This window comes from Hypanus sabinus, chromosome 8, assembly GCF_030144855.1.
Source record: "Hypanus sabinus isolate sHypSab1 chromosome 8, sHypSab1.hap1, whole genome shotgun sequence".
Taxonomy (NCBI): Eukaryota; Metazoa; Chordata; class Chondrichthyes; order Myliobatiformes; family Dasyatidae; genus Hypanus; species Hypanus sabinus.
Genome location: NC_082713.1, coordinates 140,387,709 through 140,410,893, shown reverse-complemented (window position 1 = coordinate 140,410,893; position 23,185 = coordinate 140,387,709). Strand labels below are relative to the sequence as shown.

The 23,185-nt window shown below is 38.9% G+C and overlaps 1 protein-coding gene across 1 annotated transcript in view; it reads left to right on the top strand.

Annotated features, from left to right (window-relative positions):
- The first annotated feature begins 310 nt into the window (after window positions 1–310).
- Window positions 311–23,185, top strand: part of atxn10 (ataxin 10) — a 188,734-nt gene continuing 165,859 nt past the window's right edge. Inside the window, exons 1-3 of the mRNA XM_059978015.1 lie at window positions 311–468; window positions 9,525–9,722; window positions 19,906–19,991. Coding sequence (XP_059833998.1) covers window positions 326–468; window positions 9,525–9,722; window positions 19,906–19,991 — 427 coding nt within the window. The 5' untranslated portion in view covers window positions 311–325. The remainder of the gene's footprint in view (window positions 469–9,524; window positions 9,723–19,905; window positions 19,992–23,185) is intronic.

Below are 23,185 nucleotides of genomic sequence, written 5' to 3'. Positions count from 1 at the left end.
TCTGGATCCTGGCTGAAGGATCTTGAGCTCAAGTGAGGAGATAAGGGGAGAAATTCCTCCATTAAGAGGCTGGTAAATCTCTGCAATGGTCAGTGTTGAGTCAGTAGGGATTCATCCCCGTATTTATAAGTCTGGACCGTCCCCTGAGTAAAACAGGGTCTCTATTCACGTGTGTGTGTGTGTGTATACCCCTTTCACTCGGCGAAAAAGGCAGTCCAGTTGGAGATCTTCAGACTTTGCCGCTCAGCGTCACCTTCCAATGAGCGTGAACGCCTCTTGCGTCAGGTCGCAGGGGACGCAGTGACGCAGTGACGCAAAGGCCGAGATGGCGGCGCCCAGTGACTCTGTGCTGCAGTCTGCGGCAGTGCTGAATGAGTTGGTCTGGAACAGTGAGGAGGATGATTTGTTCTCGGTTGTCATGGTACCCATCCAGCACCTGACCAGCGCATTCAGGGAGCAGCAGAATAGGTGCGTTAGTGAGAGGCTGGGCTTCCGATGCAAGAAAAGCTGACCCCAAGTAAAACGCGGGGTTCTGCTCTGAGGATCTTGTTTCCTTAATAAACTTTCCCGAAAAATGGTACAAGTAGGTTCATCCTTCAGACTAGTCATTTGATTATGTTCAATTCTCCAGCTTATGTTTCTCATTCAAAAAGCAATGTCTTTCTTGAAGAGTGCTGTGAATATATGTCAGGATGGGAGACCCCTGAAGAAGTGGTTTCTTTTCAGGTTAAAGGAATAAACACTGAGATTGTTTAGTTATGTTTAGTTCTTCCCACCATATACCCTTTTGTTATGTTTTGTACCCAGAGCTCTTTCTTAATTATAAGACTCTATGCTACAGTCTAAATCGAGTTTATTTTCAGATAATAGGGCATAGACTATAGAAGTGTATCGTTTCTACACAGAGTATTAAGTTATTGCTCAAAAAGTTTCTGCTAATAGCAACATTCATTCTTATGGCATTACTTTGTTCTTATGGTTTTAAAATATTCTTTTACAGTTGACAGGCCAACTCCTTGCTAGAAATGCAGGATTTTTTTTTATGTAAGTAGCGCTAGAGTGTGGAACAGGCCCTTCTGGCCTAATGAGCTGCACCGTCCAACAATTCACATATTTAACCCAAGCCTAATCACGTATTTACATAGAACAAAATTACAATAACCAATTAATCTGCTAACGGATACATCTTTGGAATGAGGGTGGAAATCAGAGCAACTGTTTTTTGGTGTAATGGGGAATTGTAGGAGAACATTACAATACCTCTGGAAAAAAATAGACTTGGCATTTATGGTTGAGGATATTTACAGTGCTTTTCTTCCAACAATGTTCATGTAAACTATAAAAAAGCTTTATCACTTAAGCTATGCTCAAACCAACATTCAGCACAAAGTGACACATTGGTTGTGGCAGATGAGGTTAAAATGTGTTGATACATCTTCATGGTGGATTGAGAAGTGAGATGATTTTAGAACCAAATATCGAGGCAGCTGAATGATTGCCTTCTAATGATTCACCATTCAATATGTGTAGAAGGCTAGAATTGGAGAAGCAGGAGTATAAAACTCGGAAGTGATTTATTGGTCTGGACAGCTTTGCAGAAGTAAATTAACTATGAAGAATTAAAGGAATTATAAACAAGGATCAGAATCTTAAAACTAATATTTGTCACTGAGCCGAGGAATGAAATGAGTCATTAAAGTCGAGGCTGAATTTTGGATGAGGTCATCCTTAAAAATTAAAGATCATTATTGAAATCTAGCCAGAAATTCATTCAAATGTTTGAGATTAGAAGAAGTGAAAGGCATGGAGGGTCAACAGCAGGTAGCTGGGACAGGCAGGAGACAGATGATGATTTGAGGTAGAAGTGGACTGTCTTTATCGTGCCTGAAACATCATTTTTATCATGTTTAGTTGCAGAAATATGAATGGTCTGATTTTTATCTTTGAAGAATGAAGTTTGTGTTCTGATTTCCGAGTAGGGAATTGCAGGAAATTTCTTATCCACTATGAGATGTAGTAGATAAGTAATATGGCAAGTGAGAAGTGGAAGTGAGGTGGCGTTGTATCTCACCAACACACAAACGTAACAGTGTGTGCTTGCATGTATCAACAGTTACATGGTCTGCTTTATTTATTTGCAGTATGTGAGCATTGATGGCAAACTCAGCATTTTTCATTTTCAGTGGGTCTAGAGTTGAACACAGGTTAGAATGGATATGAATAGCAGGCTCCCTTCTGTAAATTACATTAGTAAACCTGATGTTTTTACTTGATATTTTCATGGACACCATAACTAATACTGATTTTTTAAAAATTCAAAACATTTATTTTTTGACGCTAAATTCACTAGCTGTAATAGAATTTAAATGTCATCAGAATCAGAATTGATTTTAATCAGAAGCAGATTTATTCTCACTGATGTATGATATGAAATTTATTATTGAGCAGCAGTGTGCAAAAATCTTTAAATAACAAAAATAAATATATAATAAATATATAGTGCATGAAGCAAAAGGAATAATGATGTAGTTGTTCAGAAATCTAATAGTGGAGGAGAAAAAACTGTTTTTGAGTCATTCAGTATGGATTTTCAAGTCCCTGTACCTCCTTCCTAATGAGAAGAAGGCATGCCCCCGTAGTGAGATGCCACCTTGAGGCACCACCTCATGAACATGTCCTTGATGGTGGGAAAGGTTGTAACTGTGATGGAGCTGGCTGAGACTGCAATTCTCTGCAGCCTCTTGTGATCCTGTACTTTGGAGGCACCATAGAAGGTAGAGATGCAACCAGGCAGTATACTCTCCACTATACATCAATAAGAGTTTTTCAAAGTCCTTGGTGACATACCAAATCTCAAACTGCTAATGAAGTATAACTGTAGATATGCCTTCTTTGTAATTACATCAATATGTTGGGTGCAAGATAGATCTTCAGAGCTTGAAGCCGCCCAGCCTTTCTACTGCTAAATCCTCAATGCTGGCAGGTACACTTCCACCTAACTTTCCCTTCTTAAAGCCTACAGTTAATTCATTGGTCTTGCTGACATTGAATGTGAGGTTGTGTTGTGAAACCATTCATCCAGCCAATCTATTTCACATCAGTAAGCTTCTTTATTGCCATCTGAGATTCTGCCAACAACAGTGGTGTTATTGGCAAATTCATAGATGACATTTGAGCTGTGCTTGGCCACAGTCATGCATGCAGAGAAAATAGATCAGTGGTAGCTCAGACAGTTGAGGTGCGATTGTGTTGACTGTCAGCAAGGAGAAGATGTTATTACTGATCCACACTGTGGTCTGCCTGGATTATTTGCGAGCAATGTAATAAAATACCATTGTGGTTATTATATGGAGAAGCATGGTTTATATTACGAGATAGAAATATATTTGGATTTATTTTTAATAATCTTGCATTCCTGTGGCCTTTATTGTATTAGATACATTTCTGTTTCATAAGAACAGTGATGAATGCCATTTCTATGAAAATAAGAAGTAGGAGCAGAAAGTTATTTTGTCCTTGGACCTTTCTAGGTATGGCTGATCTCCTACCCCACTCCCCAAACACCATTTCCCTGCACCATCCCCAAGTCCCATGATTCCCTTAAGAACCAGAATTCTATTGCTCTCTGTTCATTGGATGTTCACAGCCCTTCAAGAGAGTAAATTGCTGAAATTTATCACTTCTTCATGGAGGGATTTTTCCTCATATCTCCTCATTTGAGCTCAAGATCCTTCTGCCAGGATCCAGATTGTTGAGCTCTTGAAGAATTGAGTATGTTTGCAAAGGGATCTCTTCAGTTTTGTGTGCACTGTAAGGAATACGGTAATTTAAATTTGGAAAGGCATCAAATAGTCAAAGATGGTCAGCTTTAGTAGGGGGGAGATCCCATCTGACCAATTTGACTAAATATTTTGAAAAGGTAACAAAAATATTGATTATTGCCAAAGCAACCCACACACAAAATGCTGGAGGAAATCAGCAGGTCAGGAAGTATCTGTGGAAATGAATAAACAGTCAATGTTTTGGGCAGAGTCCTTTCATCAGGACTGGAAAGGAAGGGAGAAGATGCCAGAATAAGAAGGTGGTGGGAGGAGGGGGAGAGAATGGAGGCCAAGCTGGAAGGTAATAAGTGAACTCAGGTTGTGAGTGAGGGGTATGAAGTAAGAAGCTGGGAGATGATAGGTGGAAACGACAAAGGGCTGGAGAAGAAGCGATCTGAAAGAAGAGGAGAGTGGACTATGGGAGAAAAGGAAGGAGGAGGGGCAGCAGGAGAAGGTGATAGGCAGGTGAGGAAAAGAGGCTGGTGTGGGGAAACAAGATGAGGGACGAAGAGGGGAGAAAAACTTAGGTGTGGAGTGGAAAAATTGATGTTCATGCCATCAGGTTACCTAAACAGAATATGAAGTGTTGCTCCTCCAACCTCAGAGATTTCATGGCAGAAGAGGATTCTACTCCCTCACTTTCCCAATCCTGTGCTCATTTTTCATTGAGAAATGCTACAAGAAGTCTAGTTTCTCTCTAGGTCTTGTGTTAAGGTTGTGCTTTCCACATTATTTTGCTGTCTGCCGCTATTGATTCACCTTATTCTTCATCAATTACCTCCATGGACCAACATGTCGGAATGGGAATAGGGATAGGAATTGAAATTGTTGGCCACCAGAAAATTCGCTTGTTGTGAATGGATCGGAGATTCTAGACGAAGTGGTCAATATTGCAGTGTGTTGCTGTCTTCATTAAGGCCTTTGACAAAGGCAAAAGAAAACTAGTCAGAAAGTTTAGAATCCATGGGATCCAATGCAAATAGAGAAATAGTCTCAAGAACTGGCTAGGAGGCAGAGGATAAAGCTGGATGATTGCTTTTGTGATTGGAAGCCTGTGACCGTCGGTGTGTCACAGGATTGGTGCTGGGAGCCTAATTATTTGTACTTGTGTATGGATATGAACACAGGATAGATGATTAGTAAGTTTGTAGATGTCATGAAAATTTTGATAGTGAGGAAGATAATCTTAGGCTTCAAGATGTCATTGACTAGTTTGTAAAACAGCAGAGCAATGGCAGATTGAACTTAATCCTAATAAGTGCAGGTGGAGCATTTTAGGAGGACTAATAAGATTGGGGCAAACGCCACAAACAGCAGGGCTCTAGAAAGTATTTAGGAACAGAGGAATCTTAGTGTCCATATTCCTTAAACAACTGATACTGTGCTAAAGAAGGCGAATGCAATACTTTCCTTCATTAACCAGTACATAGAATACCAGAGCAGGGAGGTTATAGTAGAACTTAAAATATAACATTAGTTGAGCTTGAATACTGTATACACTTCTTGTCACCACATTATAAGAGGGATGTGTTTTCACAAGGGAGGTTGCAGAAGAGATTCACCAGGATGTCGAGGTGGATTGTTTCACTTATGAGGGGCGATTGGATAGACTAGGCTTGTTTTCCTTGGAGAGGAGAAGGCTCATGGGGACCTCAGAGACGTACAGAATGATGAAGTGAATAAATCGGATAGGTAGTAGGAACCTTTTTCCCTAAATCAGAAATATCTAGTTTTAGATTAAAGTGTAAGAGTTTTTAAAAGGTTCAAGAGAAGGACGTTTTCACCCAGAGAGTGGTTAGAATGTTGAACAGACTGCCTGAAAGAGTAACAGAAGCTGGTATTCTCACATTTCAGGTTTTAAGCAAGTACTTGAATCACCGAGAGATAGAAGGTTATGGGCCAAATGATGGTAAATAGGATTAGAATAAATTAATATTTGATGGTCAGCACAGTTATGTTAAGCTAACTGGCACCTTTCTGGGCTCTGTCACTTTATGGCAAAGCCACTGTCTTTAGAACCAGCATATTAGATCTTTACAACCTTTACTTTATTGCATTGTGTCCTTTATAAAAATATTGCATTCAATACTCCAGATGTGACCTTCTCAACATCCTGTACAATTGCAGTATGTCTTAAGTCCTGTATTGAAATTGTAATAAAGACCAGTGTACCATTTGCCTTTCTAATTACCTGTAGCACCTGCACATCAGCATTCAGTGACTTGTACACTAGGATACACTGATCTCTTTGGGTGTCTATAAAACCAGTCTCTCAATGGTTTTTAAGAGATTTTGCTTTTCCCTTCTGTGCACTAGAGTGGATAGCATCACAACTTCCCCTGTTATTTCACCTGCCTTGCTCTTGCTCACTCACTCAGCTTGTCTTAACTCCTTGATGCCTTTTCATATCGTCATCCTAATTTGCAGTGCCATCTAGTTTTATATCATCAGCAAACTAGCTGATATTGCATGTGAATAGCCAGGTACCAAGGAATTGCAGTACTCTGCTGGTCACAGCTTTCCAACTTGAGAAAGATCCGTTTGTTCCCACTCTTTGTTTTCTGTTCAAGAACTGGTTCACATTCCACGTCAACATTTTACTCTCTGCTGTGTGCACTCTCATTCTGTTGACCAGTCCCCTTTGCAGTTCTTTATTGAAAGCTTTCTATGAATCCAAAACACCAAATCTATTAATCCTCCCCAATGAGGAACTCCAGTAGATTAGTCAAACATGGTTGTTAAAATCATGCTGACTTCGCTCATTCTTTTCAAGATGTTCTGTATCATCATCCTTCCAGCACTTTCTCCATAACAAGTCAGTACATCCCTCTTTTTGCTTGCCTTCCTTTCTCAAGTAATTGGTCACACTTGCGACCCTCCTATCAATGGGAATAATTTCAGAATCAATAGAATTTTAGCAGCTTGTAAATGTGTTCAGCACCTCTATCACATTCTTCTAACACTTTTGATTTTGTGCACTTTGTACCGTTTTTAAGGTGACAAGCATACAAGTCCCATGGATTCCTAAAATGTATATTTATGTTCATTGGTGGTCAGCCTGGATGTTAATATTACTTGCATGTTAAAAAGTAAATACACTATTATCTATTGATTTATATTCTTTAAAAAATCTTTGGGATTCCACTTAGAAATATCTCAGAACATGCCTTGATTCTACTCCCTCACTTTCCCAATCCTGTGCTCATTTTTCATTGAGAAATGCTACAAGAAGTCTAGTTTCTCTCTAGGTCTTGTGTTAAGGTTGTGCTTTCCACATTATTTTGCTGTCTGCCGCTATTGATTCACCTTATTCTTCATCAATTACCTCCATGTCGAATTGTAGCAAGTCGGAACTAAAGAAACAGGGAATGCATGAATCCAAAACAAGATAAGTAGCTTGAGAACAAGCAGTGAGAAACTGACAAACATAGTATATAGAAGTTAATCCTGAAACAATCAGGGAAATAAATAACTTGGAGAAAGAAGTCTCATAACCTTGTTCAAAGAAAAGTCAGTCCTTTTAATAACCTTTTCTAATCTGACATGAAAATAATTTTGTTTTACAGCTTACTTTTCCCATTTAATTATGGTTATATACATTTATAACACTTCACCACTTTGGAATTTATAAAGCAGGATATCATCTGTGCTGCAGGTTTATTTGTTTGGCTGGATAGATTTCTTAGAATATCTGAAGGGATCTTCCAGCAGTAATGATGTGGTTTTTTTTTCAGAATTTCATTAGTTGGTGAAGTGTTTCTTTGTTATATGAGGATTTCTGAGTTCTCTTGCTTTTATAAAACAATCAGGTTTGAATTTCTCAGAGTAGGAGTAGACATCTTGGTCCCTCAAGCCTGCTCCATCATTTAATAAGACTACAACTGATTTTATTGTAACCTGAACTCCGCATTCTTATCTTTCCTTGATCATTTTTCATCCCTTTCCTTCTTGCACTTCTTTATTCAAAGATGTTGCTTCCATTGCCCTTTGAGCATGAGAATTTCAAATAGCCATGACTTCATTTATATTATTATTATATGGGTCGTCCTTAGTTTTAGATTCTCTCACAGGTTGAAACATTCTCTCCATATCAACTTTGTGAAAACCCAACAGGAACATGAATGTTTCAGATGTATTTTTTCACTCCTTTATCTCCAGCACATCCAAACCCAATCTTTGCCAGTAAGAATGTCCATCTTTTTCAGATTGTACTCTAGTATGTAGTTGACAGTTAGTGGTTCTGCTTTGGAACTTCAGAGACCCAGGTTCAGTGCTTTTCTTGGGTGATGTTTGAATGGAATTTACATATTCTCCACATAATTATGCAGGTTTCTGCTATATCTCAAAGACATATTGGAAGCTTAATCAACTACTGGAAATCACTGCATAAGTATCAAAACAATGGAAGGGCCATTGGTGATCATGTGAGATATAATAAGTTGCATGTCTCCAGGAAAATAAGGAGAAGGAAAATGGGTCTGTAAGGTTTGATCTGTATGGGAACCTGCCATTGACGCAATGGCAGAATGGCATCTTTTATTATTATAAAAAGTAAATTGACCTTTATTTCCAATAAGATATGCAATATTATTTCAATTTTGCTTCAGTTGCACTGCATCTTCAATTAATGTATAAGTAGCTTCTTGCCAAGTCTGCCTTTCAAATTCCCCGTTATTATAGAGGAACTGTTTTAAAATATTATTTACTCCCTGAAGTTTTTATAATAACATCATATTCCTCAACAACCCTGTGCTTATCACCTGCCAAAACACACACAGCAATAGAATAATAGACCAAAATGTTCTTAACTGTTGCCAGAATATCATGCGCAAGGCCCCCTTTACTGTGCTTCTGCCATTTTACACCTGCATGTTGCTGTTGTGCAGCTGCCCTGAATCAGACATTTTATGTTTGTAGGCAAAATTACATCTTTTAGAATTTTAAGCCCAAGTTGAAGCCAGTTTATGATGTATGAATCAGAATCCCTGATGGTTTAATTAAGTTATGCAGCATGTAACAGCCCTTCATCTCAGAGGTACCTTTTGCACTAATGCTATTTTGTTCTCTTCGTATTTCCATCAACTCTTCCTGGATTCCACCACTTGCCTACACACAAGGGGTAACTTACAGGGCCAATTTACCTACCAGCCTTCATGTCTTAGAAATGCCTTTAGTCTGTAAGGCTGTGCACTGTGCCTGAATGGTCCCTTCTTTCATCTACATTCATGTTAACCATAAGGTGAACTGACCCACAATCGTTCCATTATCAAGATTGATTTCTTTCACTTCTATATCTTTGCCCTGCCTGTTCATGTGGTGTACCAACTTGGTGTTTTGCCACTTACCTTTACTCATTCCTTCAACGTAGCTGGACTGCACTTATCTTCTGTGTTGCTTTCTGATTTGTTATCCTTATAAACTCTAGCTGCATGTTTTCTGTCACTTTTTATCCCCCTTTCAACCTCTATCCTGTCTTTAAGTCCTCAATGCATCATATTTAAAATCAGTGTTTTACAATTATATAATTTTTGGGATCTCTTCCAGTCCCCTTTGATGAATGTATGTTATTTTGCCATCTGTTTTGTTGTTCTTCCTTGTCCTCTCTGCTTACCATTAGTGACTCGGCTTACTGTGCCTGGGTGAAATATTTTAGTAATCTGCAATATATAGTGTGAATCTGATTTTATTTTGTATTTTTTTTAGGGAGGAAGCCACACAATCTGTGTTTGAAGTATTTGTACGCATCCTGACAAGACAGTTGGCTGCAATAAAGGTCTTCACTGAGAATTCTGAAAGTGGCAAGGATGAACAACATGAAACTCATTTGCAGCTTATTGCTGAATGTTTCCGATGTTTGAGAAATGCCTGTATACAATGTATGAAGAACCAGTCTTATATAAGGTAATTAAACCAACAGAGCAAGTCTGGGAGGCAATGTATAGGCACAACATATAAAAGAGTAAATATAATATTCAACATAGTGATAAATTGGAAGTTTATAAACCAGGATCTGAGCTCATGATCTCACCTGTACTGTTGTGGGGTATTGTGTGACTGCTTGGTCCTCCACAAGGATAGATGGAAACTTGGCAGTAAACATCTTCGTCTAATTTTAGCTATATTACTGCGGATTGGTAGTCACATTGGTGTGGCCTGTGAGGAATTATTCCTGTGCTCTCTCTAAAATATGATGCAGTGAAGCAAAGCATTGGGAGCAAAAAGGAAATTTTTCATTGCATTCAGGAGTAAAATAAATTTTTATCCTTGGCAGAGAATATTTTAAATCAAACTAATATTTAAAATACGTTTTCATATGGAAGGAGTTTAAATGTACTTTTCATTGTTTGTATCATGAAAATTCCAATATGGATTTGTCTCCATAGTTCTCAGAAGTGCAGAGTGTGACAGTACTACTGCTGGAGAGAATGGAATTCTCATCTGTGTTCATATACATTGGTCTGATTTTTTAGGTGTGTTTCCATTTTATTAGTGTAAAAGTTTGCAACCTGACAGTTTCATAGTGCAATGCATTGTTCCTCGAGAATAAGAAAAAAGATATTCTCATTCAGCACTGCATTTTTGCCTATTAGCGTCAAAAGTTATCTGTAATCCAATCCAGTTTTATAGTAGGTTGCCCCAAGCACTAGCAGTATGCTTTTGAGATGTGAATGAAACAAGAAAAAGACCAGCAATCACACCATTCTTGGGCAGAATCAATTTATACAGTGACAAGTTTGCTGCAGAAGAGCCCTGTTGTTTTCATATGCCATTTGTCTGGTTACAGAATTAATGCTGCTGATATTGAGATAGCCTGCTGCGTAACAGAGATTTAAAAATGCAACCAGGTTAATTCTGGAATTAAGTATTCTAAATAAGTAATGCAGCTCTACATCATAGACCAGGAAAAGTCTTAAGAATGATTTACTTACCATTTTGATAAGTTCTTCCTACAGTTGTACTGTAAACCATTCTTAACACATAGTAAATTCTCCGTTTTTTCTTTCTAGTCACAGTGAGCACTTTCAGAACTAGATGTCATATTATTTTATATGTTAATGTTTCTCGACAGTGATGTGGAGATGCAATGGTTTATAGTCATTGGAAAAGCAGCTTGGGTTCAGTATTTTTTTTCAAATCTCCTTGAGAAAGAAGGTTCAGGGGGATTTTTTTGTATATGGAGAGGTATTATGACCAGGGAACTCAGGAGTCAGACACAGAATCTAGAGAAGTAAGGCAAAATGGCATCAACTTTATGGACCTTATACAGATTACAGAGGAGGAGATGTTTGTAGTCCTGAGGCAAATCAGGGTAGGTAAATCCCCAGGGCTTGATAAGGTGATCCCTTGGACCCTGAAGGAAGGCAAATGCATAAATTGCTAGGATCCTAGCAGAGATATTTAAATCATCCTTAGCGACAGGTGAGGTTTCAGAGGTTTGGAGAATAACCAATGTTATTCCAATGTGTAAAGAAGGCTCTAAAAATAAACCAGAATTATAGTCCAATGAGCCTGACATCAGTAGTTATTGAAAATATTCTAAGGGACCGGATATATGAGTATTTGGATAGACATGGACAGATTAAGGATAGTCAGCTTGCTTTTTTTGTGTGCTACGTTGTGTCTAACCAATCTCAGAATTTTTTGAGGAAGTTATCAGGAAGCTTGATGGAGGTAAGGCAGTGGATGTTCTCTGCACGTGTTTTCGCAAGGCATTTGACAAGGTTCCGTAGGGGAGGTTGTCCAAGAAGGTTCAGTCACTTGACATTCAAGATGAGGTGGTAACTTGGATTAGACATTGGCTTTCTAGGAAAAGCCAAAGAGTGGCAGTAGATGGATGCCTCTCTGACTGGAGGCCTGTGACTAATGGAGTGCTGCTGGGATCGGTGCTGGGTCTGTTGTTGTTTGTTATCTATATCAATCATCTAGATGATAATGTGGTTAGCTGGATCAGCAAATTTGTGGATGACACCAAGATTGGGGATGTAGAGGGTAGCAAGGAATGCTATCGTGGCAGTGGGATCTGGACCAGCTGGAGAAATGGCTGATGGAATTTAATGCAGACAAGTGAGAGGTGTTGCAGTTTGGTAGGCCCAACAAGGGTAGGTTTTACACAGTGAATAGTAGGCACTGAGGAACGTGGTAGAACAAAGCGATCTGGGGATACAGGTCCATAATTCATTGAAAGTGACATCACACGTAGATAGGGTCAAAAAAACTTTTGGCACATCGGCCTTCATAAATCAAAGGATTGAGTACAGTGGAAGGGATGTTATGTTGAAGTTGCATAAGACATTGAGGCTTAATTTGGATTATTGTGTGTGGTTTTAGTCACCTACATGCAGGAAAGATGTAAATAAGTTTGAAAGAGTATGGAGAAAATTTACAAGGATGTTGCTGGGTCAGGTGGACCTGAATTATATGGAAAGATTGAATAGGTTAGGACTTTATTCCTTGGAATGTAGAAGATCAAGAGGAAGTGTAATAGAGGTATTCAAAATTATGAGGGGTATAGATGGGGTAAATGCAAGCAGGCTTTTTCCACTGAGGTTTGGTGGGACTATAGATCATAGGTTAAGTGTGAAAGGTGAAAAGTTTAAGGAGTATGGAACAACCTACCAGTGGAAGTGGCGCATGCAAGCTCGATTTCAACATTTAAGAAGTTAGAATAGGAACATGGATGGCAAGGGTATGGACGGTTATGGTAGTTTAAATGAGCTGAAAGGCCTGTTTCTGTGCTCTACTTTTCTATGACTCTGGGACTTGCTAAGCATGCCGTTGCAAGTTTGTTTTTGCAGCTCAGTTAATTGTGTACTGTTTAAAAAGGATTACACCTTTTTGAATGAACTAAGTTTTTAATGATGTATTTAGACACAATTACCTCTTAGCAAGCCCGAGGTCTGAAGATAAATTTTCACATTGTTATCCCTGAGTCAAAATTCTGTGACATTTATAGATTAAAAAAATTATAATATGAAATTATTTATTGCATGTCATGTTCTCGTTTAATTTCATCCATATCTAACACCTGTAAATTCGATCAAATTTGTTTTATTTTACCTTCTGGTCACTGTCTTCAATAGTTCTTCAGTGTTGTTGGCTGCGAGATGGCATTATCATCAGGTGCTTGAGGCCAGATTGAGATTCAAATCAACTTATTTCATTACAAGCAACTGAAAACTCGCTTTGTGATGTGTGATATAAGTTGGATGCACAGCTTGGTAGTGGTAGTGATAAGTAGGCTTTTTGAAGTCCTTTCATGATGGATAACCAACCATGGTCTGCATCTGTAATTTACTTAAAAGTTACATTGTTTAAAATATTTTAAATGGCCTTGCTTCTGCTGTCAGTTGGATGGTAAGACTTACCAGATATCAAAATGCATTTCTGATAAGTTTATATCCATGTTCTGGTTTTTAACTATTTTTGTGTTCACTTTCAGAATTTCTTATTGCATGTAAAATTTTGCCTTAATTGAGGGTTTGATTCTTTCATTCATCCTAACCGCTAACTTGGTGAAGCAAAATATGCAGACAGAGTTGCAGTGCTTAATTGTAAATTATATATTGCTAGTTTTTTTATTCAGGCTCTCTTTTACAGCTCTGCACCACTGACTGCCTCTGATCTGTCTTGACATCTTATATGAATTTTCTCGCTTATTCTTTAGTTCTTCTTGTCATCTTCGCCAATCTTCAGCAAATGCAAAATGGCCGCTGTTCATGACTCTGTGTGTGTCACTCCTGCCTCTGCAAACTTCAGTGACTCACCAAGGCTTCAAATTGTTTAAAAGCCTTGTTCAAAGGTCCATCAGGCAGGTCCATGTGTAAACCTAGTGCATATATTAATGGCTAAAGTACACTGCTCTTTGAAGCTGTATATATCAAGCTGAAATTCAAGCTCAAGTTTGTCATTTGCCTGTACATACATTCAACTAAGTGAAACAATGTTCCTCCAGACCACGGTGCACCCATAGCACATATATCACACACAGCAGATAAAACAACAATATTGCCATAAATAAGTTAATAAAATATGATTCAAAATGTGCAGCTCAGCTAAACAGTAAAGCATACAGTAAACAATGTTTCAGGCTCTTTGTACACAGCACTGCAGGGAAGGGGGAGGGAGACCCTGGTGATCCTCTCGGCGGTTTTTACTATCCTCTGTCGGGTCTCGCAGTCCAATGACTTGCAGCTTCTGTACCACACAATGATGCAGCCAGACAGGACACGCCCAGTGGTGCCGCTGGAGAAAGTTGTTAGAATGGGCGCAGGGAGCCTTGCAGGCTTCACTCTCCTCAGAAAGTGTGCATGCTGCTATGACTAGTGAGGAGGTGTTGTGGGTCCAGGTTAGATCATGCGTTATGTGCGGACCAAGAGCCACAGATATGCAATGGAGAGTGGTCAACCTGCGCCTTTCTGAAGTCCACAATCATCTCTTTAGTTGAGTCCATGTTGAGACTCAGGTTGTTGTTCTCACACTGTTTGACAAGCGTCACTGTCTCTCCAGCTCATCATTGTTGCTGATGAGATTCACCACTGTTGTATTATCAGTGAGCTTGAGCTGCATCTGACAATGCAGTTGTGAGTCAGTAACGTGAACACCCATGGGCTGAGCACACACCCCTGGGGGCACCAGTGCTCAGTGTGATGGAACATGAGATGTTGCTGCCAACTCAGACCGATCTGTCAAGAAGTCCAAGAACCAGTTACAGACAGTCCCAACAAGGAAAGTTTACCACCAGTCTCTGAGGGATGATTCTGTTAAATGCTGAGCTGAAGTCAATGAACAACATCCTGCCATATACGGCATCATTTTCTAAGATGGGACAGGATGGAGTAGAGGGTCAAGGGTATGGCATCATCTGTTAACTGGTTTGAACCGTAGGCAAACTGGAATGTCTAATGTAGCTGGAAGAGAGGATTTTATATGATCTGTTACTAGCTGCTCAAAGCACTTCATGATTGTTGAAGTACTGCTACTGGGTGGCAATTATTTAGGCCAACTACTGCTACTCTCATGGGCACCGGACTAATGGTGGGTGCCTTTAAGCCTGCAGGGACTTCAACAGATATTAAAGATGTCCATTAAGACCTCTGTTAGCTGGACTGCTCCTGACTCAAAGATGCTGTCTAGCCAGCAGCTTTGAGTGGGTTTATCCTGGTTGCGATCCTCCTCACCTCGGGGAGGGGGGCTTTCCTCGCGGTCACATCATTCCATGTATTAAGTTGTGCATAGTAGGCATTCAGCCTATCAGGAAGGGAGGCATCACTGTCATTGGTGCGCAGGGGGTGACCATGCTTTCTGAAGATGTAGCATCAGCTCCTGGCAATCCTTAAAACTTCATTATAAACCAAGGTAAAGTTTTAAATAAAATAAGTAAAGATTTCAGACCTATACAGGAGATTGTACACGACACTGCAAAGGCTGCACTGGGAGAATTATGTTCAGTGTTGGTCACCCTGTAATAGCAAAGATATTATTAAACTAGAATGAGTGCAGAATAAATTTACAAGGATGTTCCCAGGACCTGAGGGGCAGAGATTCGGCAGGCAAGGCCTTTAGTCTTTGGAATGTAGGAGACTGAGATGTGATTTTATAGAGCTGTGTAAAATAATGAGGGGCATACATAGTCTTTTTCCCAGGGTTGAACTAGAGGGCATGGCTGCTGAGAGGGGAAAGATTTAATGTGAGCTTGTGAGGGAACATTTTTTTACACAAAGGTGGTATCTATGTGGAATGAGAGGTGGGTACAATAGTGAATTTTAAAATGCAGTTGACAGGTATATGACTTGAAAAGGTTCATAAAGTTATGTGCCAAATCCTAGCAAGTGGGACTAGCTAAGACAAAGCATCTGTTTCTATGGTGTTTAACTCTTGTGTAGGAGTATGGTTCCAACTATTTCTCTTATAGGTGAAGAAGTCCAGTGGCATTATGAAAATTATGCTTGGGTTGTTGAGTTCTAATAATTTGTGTTGAATGTAATTTGTTCAAATTACAGTTTCTTGATACTATCAGTGCCATGGTTTTCACAAAGTAAATGATTGAATAGTATCTCAAGTTTTTTTGAGGAGATGATGAAGGTGATTGATGAGGGTAGAGCTGTGGACATTGGTTATATGAATTTTCCCAAGCTGTTTGACATAGTAGGCTCATCCAGAAGATTAAGTTACATGAGATCCACTGTAATTTAGCTGTTTGGTTTAGGCATTGGCATATCAATAGAGACAGAGGACTGAGGTGGATGGAACTCCAGCCAGAATAAATCCCATGACAGATGGTGTTCTTTGAGGATCAGTACTATGTGATGCACATACATCTCTTGGACGAAAAGGTGAATTGGCAGATTAATAAATTTGCAGACAATACAAGATTGGCGTTAAGGATGGTATAGAAGATCAGCAAGTATAGAGGGAAGTATAGTCCATTTGGAGATATGGGTGGTGAAATAGCAGATGGTGTATAATCAGGTCAAGTTCATAGCTTCTGGTCTGGTCTAGTTTCTGCATTTTCATAGATTATAGTCTTCAACGTTCATCCTTGGGATTTACCACATGCCAGATTTCATTCATTCTTCCAGTCTGAATGAAGCAGCTTGGAGATGGTGGAAAATGTATTGGAATCACAGAGAAGGCCATTCAAAAATGTTGACTTGAGCTACCTTGGTACTGAGAAGAGCTGAAACTGTGCTGGAGGGATGTAGAGAAATGATTTAGAAAGATGAACACGAACCAGTGAGGTTGACAATGCATTCAGGGACCTTGAAGATTAAATTTGCATAGTTCTGCTCCATAATCACTTTATATAAGTAGCAGTGTCTACATTATGGCTGTCAGCATATAATCATCCTTAAAAAAGGGCCAAAAATAGGTGGTAGGAGGCATAGGAATACTATAATTAAGTTAGTGTCTGCAATTGCTTTTGTCATCTGTAATTGCTTCAGTTTGATATTAAGTTTTGAAGCTGTTAGAATATTGATATAAACTTTGCTTTATTAGCTTGATTTTTGATGAATATGAATTATTTCTAAGATTGCTGAGATAACCCCTGCAACCATAATGTAGAATTCTTAATTTTCATTAAGTGCCATTTAATATTCTTTATTTATTGAATTCAATTCCATTGTAGTTCTGCAATATCAGCAACATTTATATTGTGAATTTTTGTGTTGATAACTTGAACTGTTCTCAGGCCACTAATTACTATTCATCTTCAACGAGAATAAATGAAAATTTGATGGTCATTTGTGAACAATAGAATACTGTACTAACCATATATGCATTGAACATTCAGCTGCACAGAGTTTGAGGTCTGGCAAAATATCTAAATATTCCACTTTCTGTTTTTAATTTGTCTAAAAAGTTATGATAAACCATATTTGTCTAAGAATTTTCTTAAAGGGGGCATAAAATCAGTCTCTTATTGAAAAGATTGGCAAATATAACAGAAAATACTTCTGTCTTTATTGCTTAATTTGGTGGTGGTTTGTCAGAGTTTTTGATTTTTGTTTATTATTTGATTTTTATTGTATTTGTACAATTTGCCTTTTGCACAATTGATTGCTTATCAGTCTTTGTGTGTATTTTTAATCCTATTGTATTCTTTGTTCCACTGTGAATGTCTGCAAGAAAATGAATCTCAGGGTAGTATATAGTGATATATATGTACTTTGATATTAAATTTACTTTGACGAATTGTCGAGCTATTATTAGCCTAGTATGTCATGATCATTTTTGCATATTTGTTTGATTCTGCCACTTGGCTCTGGAGTTTTACTAAACCCCATGTAGATATCCATTCTACTAATATTTCATTTGTTTTTGCAGATAACTGAGTTTTGAATAAGTGCTCTTTCATAGAGTTGGTACAAATTCAACAGTCCAAGAGCCACCCCCTTCTGTGCTGCAACCCATACTGTGAGATTTTATGAATCAATAAGTTATTCATTTTGTGTGAAGAATTTTGAATTATGAGTTAATTTGAACAAACTAACATGTTTACTTCTCTATTTCACAACTATCTCGATTATGGTTAGTTGTCACATCAACTTTACAATGAATAGAGTTAACTTGTATACTAATAATTTGTACTTCCTGTTAATTGTTCAGATAGATCTTTAGGCATGTAGATCCCAGGTTGGAGAGCGAGGAACAACCTGCTGTTTGGCTGATTTAAGCACCAGGCTAGATTAAAAGGTCAGGGTGTTGGGGCAAGAGGAGAGGAATGGTCTTTTGTTCAGCTCACTGCTCACGAGGTCTACTTATCTCTGTCCTGAAATGAGGCTGGGGCCTGCAACTAACAGGGTCCTGGATCAGCTGTGACTGGCTTTGTGGTTGTGGACTCACTTTCGTGAACTTCAGTTCTGAAAGTAATTTGCCTACTTTCATCGTTTGTGCGATTTCTTTTCCTCCTGCATGTCGGATGTTTGATGATCTTTTTTATTGGGCTCTATCGGGTTTCTTTCTTTTGTGGCTGCAGGAGGAAGACGAATTTCAAAGTTGTGAATAGTCTACATTGGTAATAAATGTACTTTGAGCTTTGATTAGCAGCCCTATTAGGGAAATGGACTCATAGTAAACTGAAGTGTCCTTGCCTCTCTACAGACCATCAAATACAGCCCTGTCTACCAGCCTCTTTCCCCTGTTGTATTCATGTGTGCTGTACCCTACTTGTGTTCTTTTCTCCACGATCAACTGGTTGTTCAGTAAAGTATTTAAGAAGGCATTCTGCCTCGGGTGTTTTTGTCAGGTGGGGTGTGCTGTGTCCTGTTCCTTGTACAAGGAGTTCAGGTGCAATTCAGAGAATCTGGCTGATAAGTAGAAGTGCCAGTATCTATGTATATTGAGATTAGCGTGTTACATTCCCAAACTATTTTTTTCAGAACCTTTTTAGATAGAAGTGAAAAATGCAATTGAGCTTTAAACTTGAATCTTGATTTAAACAATTTCTCAGATAAATTTTGGAATATTTCTATGACCAGCTTTTACTGTACTGACAACATATTTTACTACTGAAGAAGAACAGAGTTATTGCCTTTGTATGAAGATCTGGAAATTCCACAAACCAATTACACATGCTGTGTTCCCCTTCTTTGGAATTTAGAAGATTAAAGTGTGATATGAATCAAGTTTTCACGAAACCAAGAGAGAGGGCGGGGTGGGGGAGGGGGAGTAGAAAAGTGTTTTCATTGACAATCAAGGATAAGAAAATTGAACCAGACTATTTGCAAGTGAAGTTAGGAGATGTTTCCATACAACAAAGGATGAAAGATACTTGGAGTTCCACAAATATTATAATGAACAGAGCCCTTTTGAAGTGTGATTCCTGTTATAATAGTGAAATTGCTGTGGCCAGTATGTACACAGCAAGCTCCCACAATGGAAAAGTGATTACACTTAGTCAATGCGTTTTATTGACATTGTCTTCTTTGCCTTGGGATATTTTACATGAACTTGAACGGGCAGATGCTGCCATGGCTTAGTGTTTCACTAAAAGATTGCACCTCTGTACCATGTAGCTCTCCTTCAGTGCTGTATCCATGTGTCTGCCAAGGTTCTTGCAGTCCAGAGCAACGCACACAAAATGCTGGAGGAACTCAGCTAGTCTGACAGCATCTATGGGTCCCCAGTCATACTGGATGCCTCTGTTCTGGCATTAGGCACAGAAATGGTTGTAAGTGTTTCAGGGAGAGCGCTGCAATTTAAACATTGTTTCAGGAAATATCAAAGTTTGGTGTTTACTAGAATGATAGTGGATTGGATAGGTTCTAATTGCAGCACTGGGCTTAACAGGAGCCCGTTTTAAAGTTAATCTTTATATACACAGGGTTGGTGTTGCTTCCACAGCTTTTTGATGAGAGATTGTTTTGCGATTTAGGGAGCATTGATTACTTTGGCAATGGGAAGGTAAATTAGAGTTCAAAAAATATCCTCTTAAACTGCATTGCTCATTTTTGGCATTATTGGAATTCTGGGAGCAGACGGATGCTTGACAATTTTTTATGGTCTTAGTGGAGATAATAACATCAAGAAGTCCACCTTTTCTCTAAAGCATATGTTAGTCTTAGTTGTCTATTTTATCTTTCAGAACTGTCGGACTGATTGAGCCAACAATTGAAATTCTCCAGCTTCTTCACAGGTCAGGAGGTTTTGAGAGTGATACATTGTCAGCAGGTAAGAAACAACACTAGTGGTTGTCAACATTTGCTGACATAAATTAGCCCAGAAGTCCTTCAAGATTTTCGTCCTCAGTGGTTTTAATTTGTATCATGTATTTCAAAGAAAATGTATTATCAAGCACATGTATGTTACCATATACTATGTTGAGATTAATTTACAATGATAAAAAGCTACAATAAATTTCGTTAAAAACTACACAGAAACAAAGACTGACAAACAACCAGTGTGCAAAAGAAGACAAAGAGGGCAAATAAAAAAAGTACTGAGAACAACAGCTATAAAGAGCATGAAAATGAGTCTGTAGGACATAGAATCAGTTCAGATGATTGAAGTTATCCATGCAGGTTTAAGAGCCTCTTCTCTCTACTTTCATGAAAATTACACTTAGTGGCCAATTTATTAAGTACCTCTACCTAATAAAGTGACCTCTGAGTATATAGACCCATAGAACCACAGAACATTACTGCACAGAAACAGGCCTTTTGGCCCTTCTTGGCTGTGCCGAACCATTTTTCTGCCTAGTCCCACTGACCTGCACCTAGCCCATATCCCTCCATACACCTCTCAACCATGTACCTGTCCAAGTTTCTCTTAAATGTTAAAAGTGAGCCCGCATTTTTCACTTCATCCGTCAGTTCATTCCATACTCCCACCACACTCTGTGTGAAGAAGCCCCCCTAATGTTCCCTTTAAACTTTTCCCCCTTCACCCTTAACCCATGTCCTCTGGTTTTTTTCTCCCCTAACCTCAGTGGAAAAAGCCTGCTTGCAATCACTCTATCTATACCCATCATAATTTTATATACTGTACCTCTATCAAATCTCCCCTCATTCTTCTATTCTCCAGGAAATAAAGTCTTAACCTATTCAACCTTTCTCTGTAACTCAGTTTCTCAAGTTCTGGCAACATCCTTGTAAACCTGCACCGCACTCTTTCAACCTTAATAATATCCTTACTGTAATTCGTTGACCAAAACTGCACACAATACTCCAAATTCGGCCTCACCAATGCCCTATACAACCTCGCCCTAACATTCCAACTCTTATACTCCACACTTTGATTTATGTAGGCCAATGTACCAGAAGCTCTCTTTACTACCCTATCTACCTGTGATGCCACTTTTAGGGAATTTTGTATCTGTATTCCTAGATCCCTCTGTTCTACTGCACTCCTCAGTGCCCTACCATTTACCTTGTATGTTCTACCTTGGTTTGTCCTTCCAAAGTGCAATACCTCACACTTGTCTATATTAAACTCCATATGCCATTTTTCAGTCCAGTTTTCCAGCTGGTCCAGATTCCTCTGCAACTTTTGAAAACCTTCCTCACTGTCCACTACATCTCCAATCTTTGTATCACCAGCAAATTTGCTGATCCAATTTACCACATTGTCATCCAGATCATTGATATAGATGACAAGTAACAATGGACCCAGCACTGATCCCTGTGGCACACCACTAGTCACAGGCCTCCACTCAGAGAAGCAATCCTCCACTGCCACTCTCTGACTTCTCCCATCATTTGAGGTCTTCTGCAAACCACTGTTGTAACATGTGGTTATTTGATTTACTGTTGCCGCCTTGTCAGCTGAACCAGTCTTGCATTTTCTTCTGACCTGTCTCATTAACAAGGCATTTTCACCCAGAGAACTACCACTCACTTTTATGTTTTTTTTTGCACCATTCTCTGTAAACTCTAGAGATGGTTTTGTGTGAAAATCCCAGGAGATCAACAGTTTCTGTGCTACTAAAACCACCTTGTCTTGCAGTAACAATTATTCCACCGTCAAAATCACTTATATCACATTACTTCCCATTCTAAAGTTGGTCTGAATAACAATTGTACCTCTTGACCATGTCTACATGCTTTTATACCTTGAGTTGCTGCCACATGCTTGGCTGATTAGATATTTGCATTAATAAGCAGGCATACCTAATAAAATGCCCACTGAATCTAAGTTCTTTCAGGAATTCCTACCTGAAAAATAGCTTTCCTTGGCTGATTTTTGTTTTGGGATAAGATTGTGTGAGAAAGTATTGAGTAAGATTGATGTAAACCCTTTGAAGTTAGAAAAATGAAATGTGATCTCTCTAAGACGCACTTGAATGTGTCTGAGAAAGACTGAAAAATTAGCTGCTGAGAGGTTGTTTCCCTGGGCTGGAAAATCTAGAACTAGCTAGCATGGGGTTGGCCATTCAGTGGAGTAATATAACATTACAAAGATGCTTCCAAAACTTAAATTCTCCATTGCAAAAGGCAGAGTTATTAAGTCTATTCAATGATCAATAAGGTTTTGGTGCATTAAGTGAATTTAAGGATATGGTGGACAGACTGGAAAGTACATGCATTAGAGAATCAACCATGATATTGGATGTTAGGGAAAGCTTGAGATGTCATAATGTGGCTTACTCCTGCAGTTATTCCTTATGAGTTGTTGCTTTTTGTGATGGCTGTTACACTGATGAAGAAGGACCCAGACCAGTTCAGTCCACAAGTCCTAGAGTGGGACTTAAAAAAATAGATGATGAGTAACAATGAAGAGTGATAGAAAAAATTAACAGGGTATGAATGGGGAAACACATGGACTGGAATTTGGGAGTTGAAGATCAAGGGTTAAACCAATTCTTGATGACTGGGGGGAGAAGGAGGGAAAAGGCAACTTTCATATGAGGGATTAATAGAGGCTGCTGAAATATGGAACTTGAACTTTGTTGGAAGGAAATTGAATGTTGGCCCAATAGAAAGCATTGTAAGTGTGAACTTTCCCTGATCCCTAATCCCAAATTCTGAAGATTACTTCACTCTCCCTGCCCCTTGTTCACTGCAAACTCATCTTGTCTATGAGCCCTTCCTCCTACTCCTTCTACGTTGTTTGTCTGTCCCAGACATCCTAAAGTTATAAATAATAGATTAAATAAGTGATTTCAGAGTTGAGAATGTCTGCTCAAGTCAGCATTTGATGGAATATGGCGTCAAAACCTTCAAATTGGAAAACAGACATGGAAGTGTACCTGTGCATTTGAATTGGTTATCCCAGTCCCAGGAGATCCATGAAGGAATTACTCAGGATAGTTTCAGCTGGTTCATCAATGACCTTCCTTTGTTCATAAACTCAAAAGTGGTAATTTTTTTATTGATGTTTGTTTGTTCGATGTTCAATTCCTTTAACAAGTCCTCAGTAAATTAAGT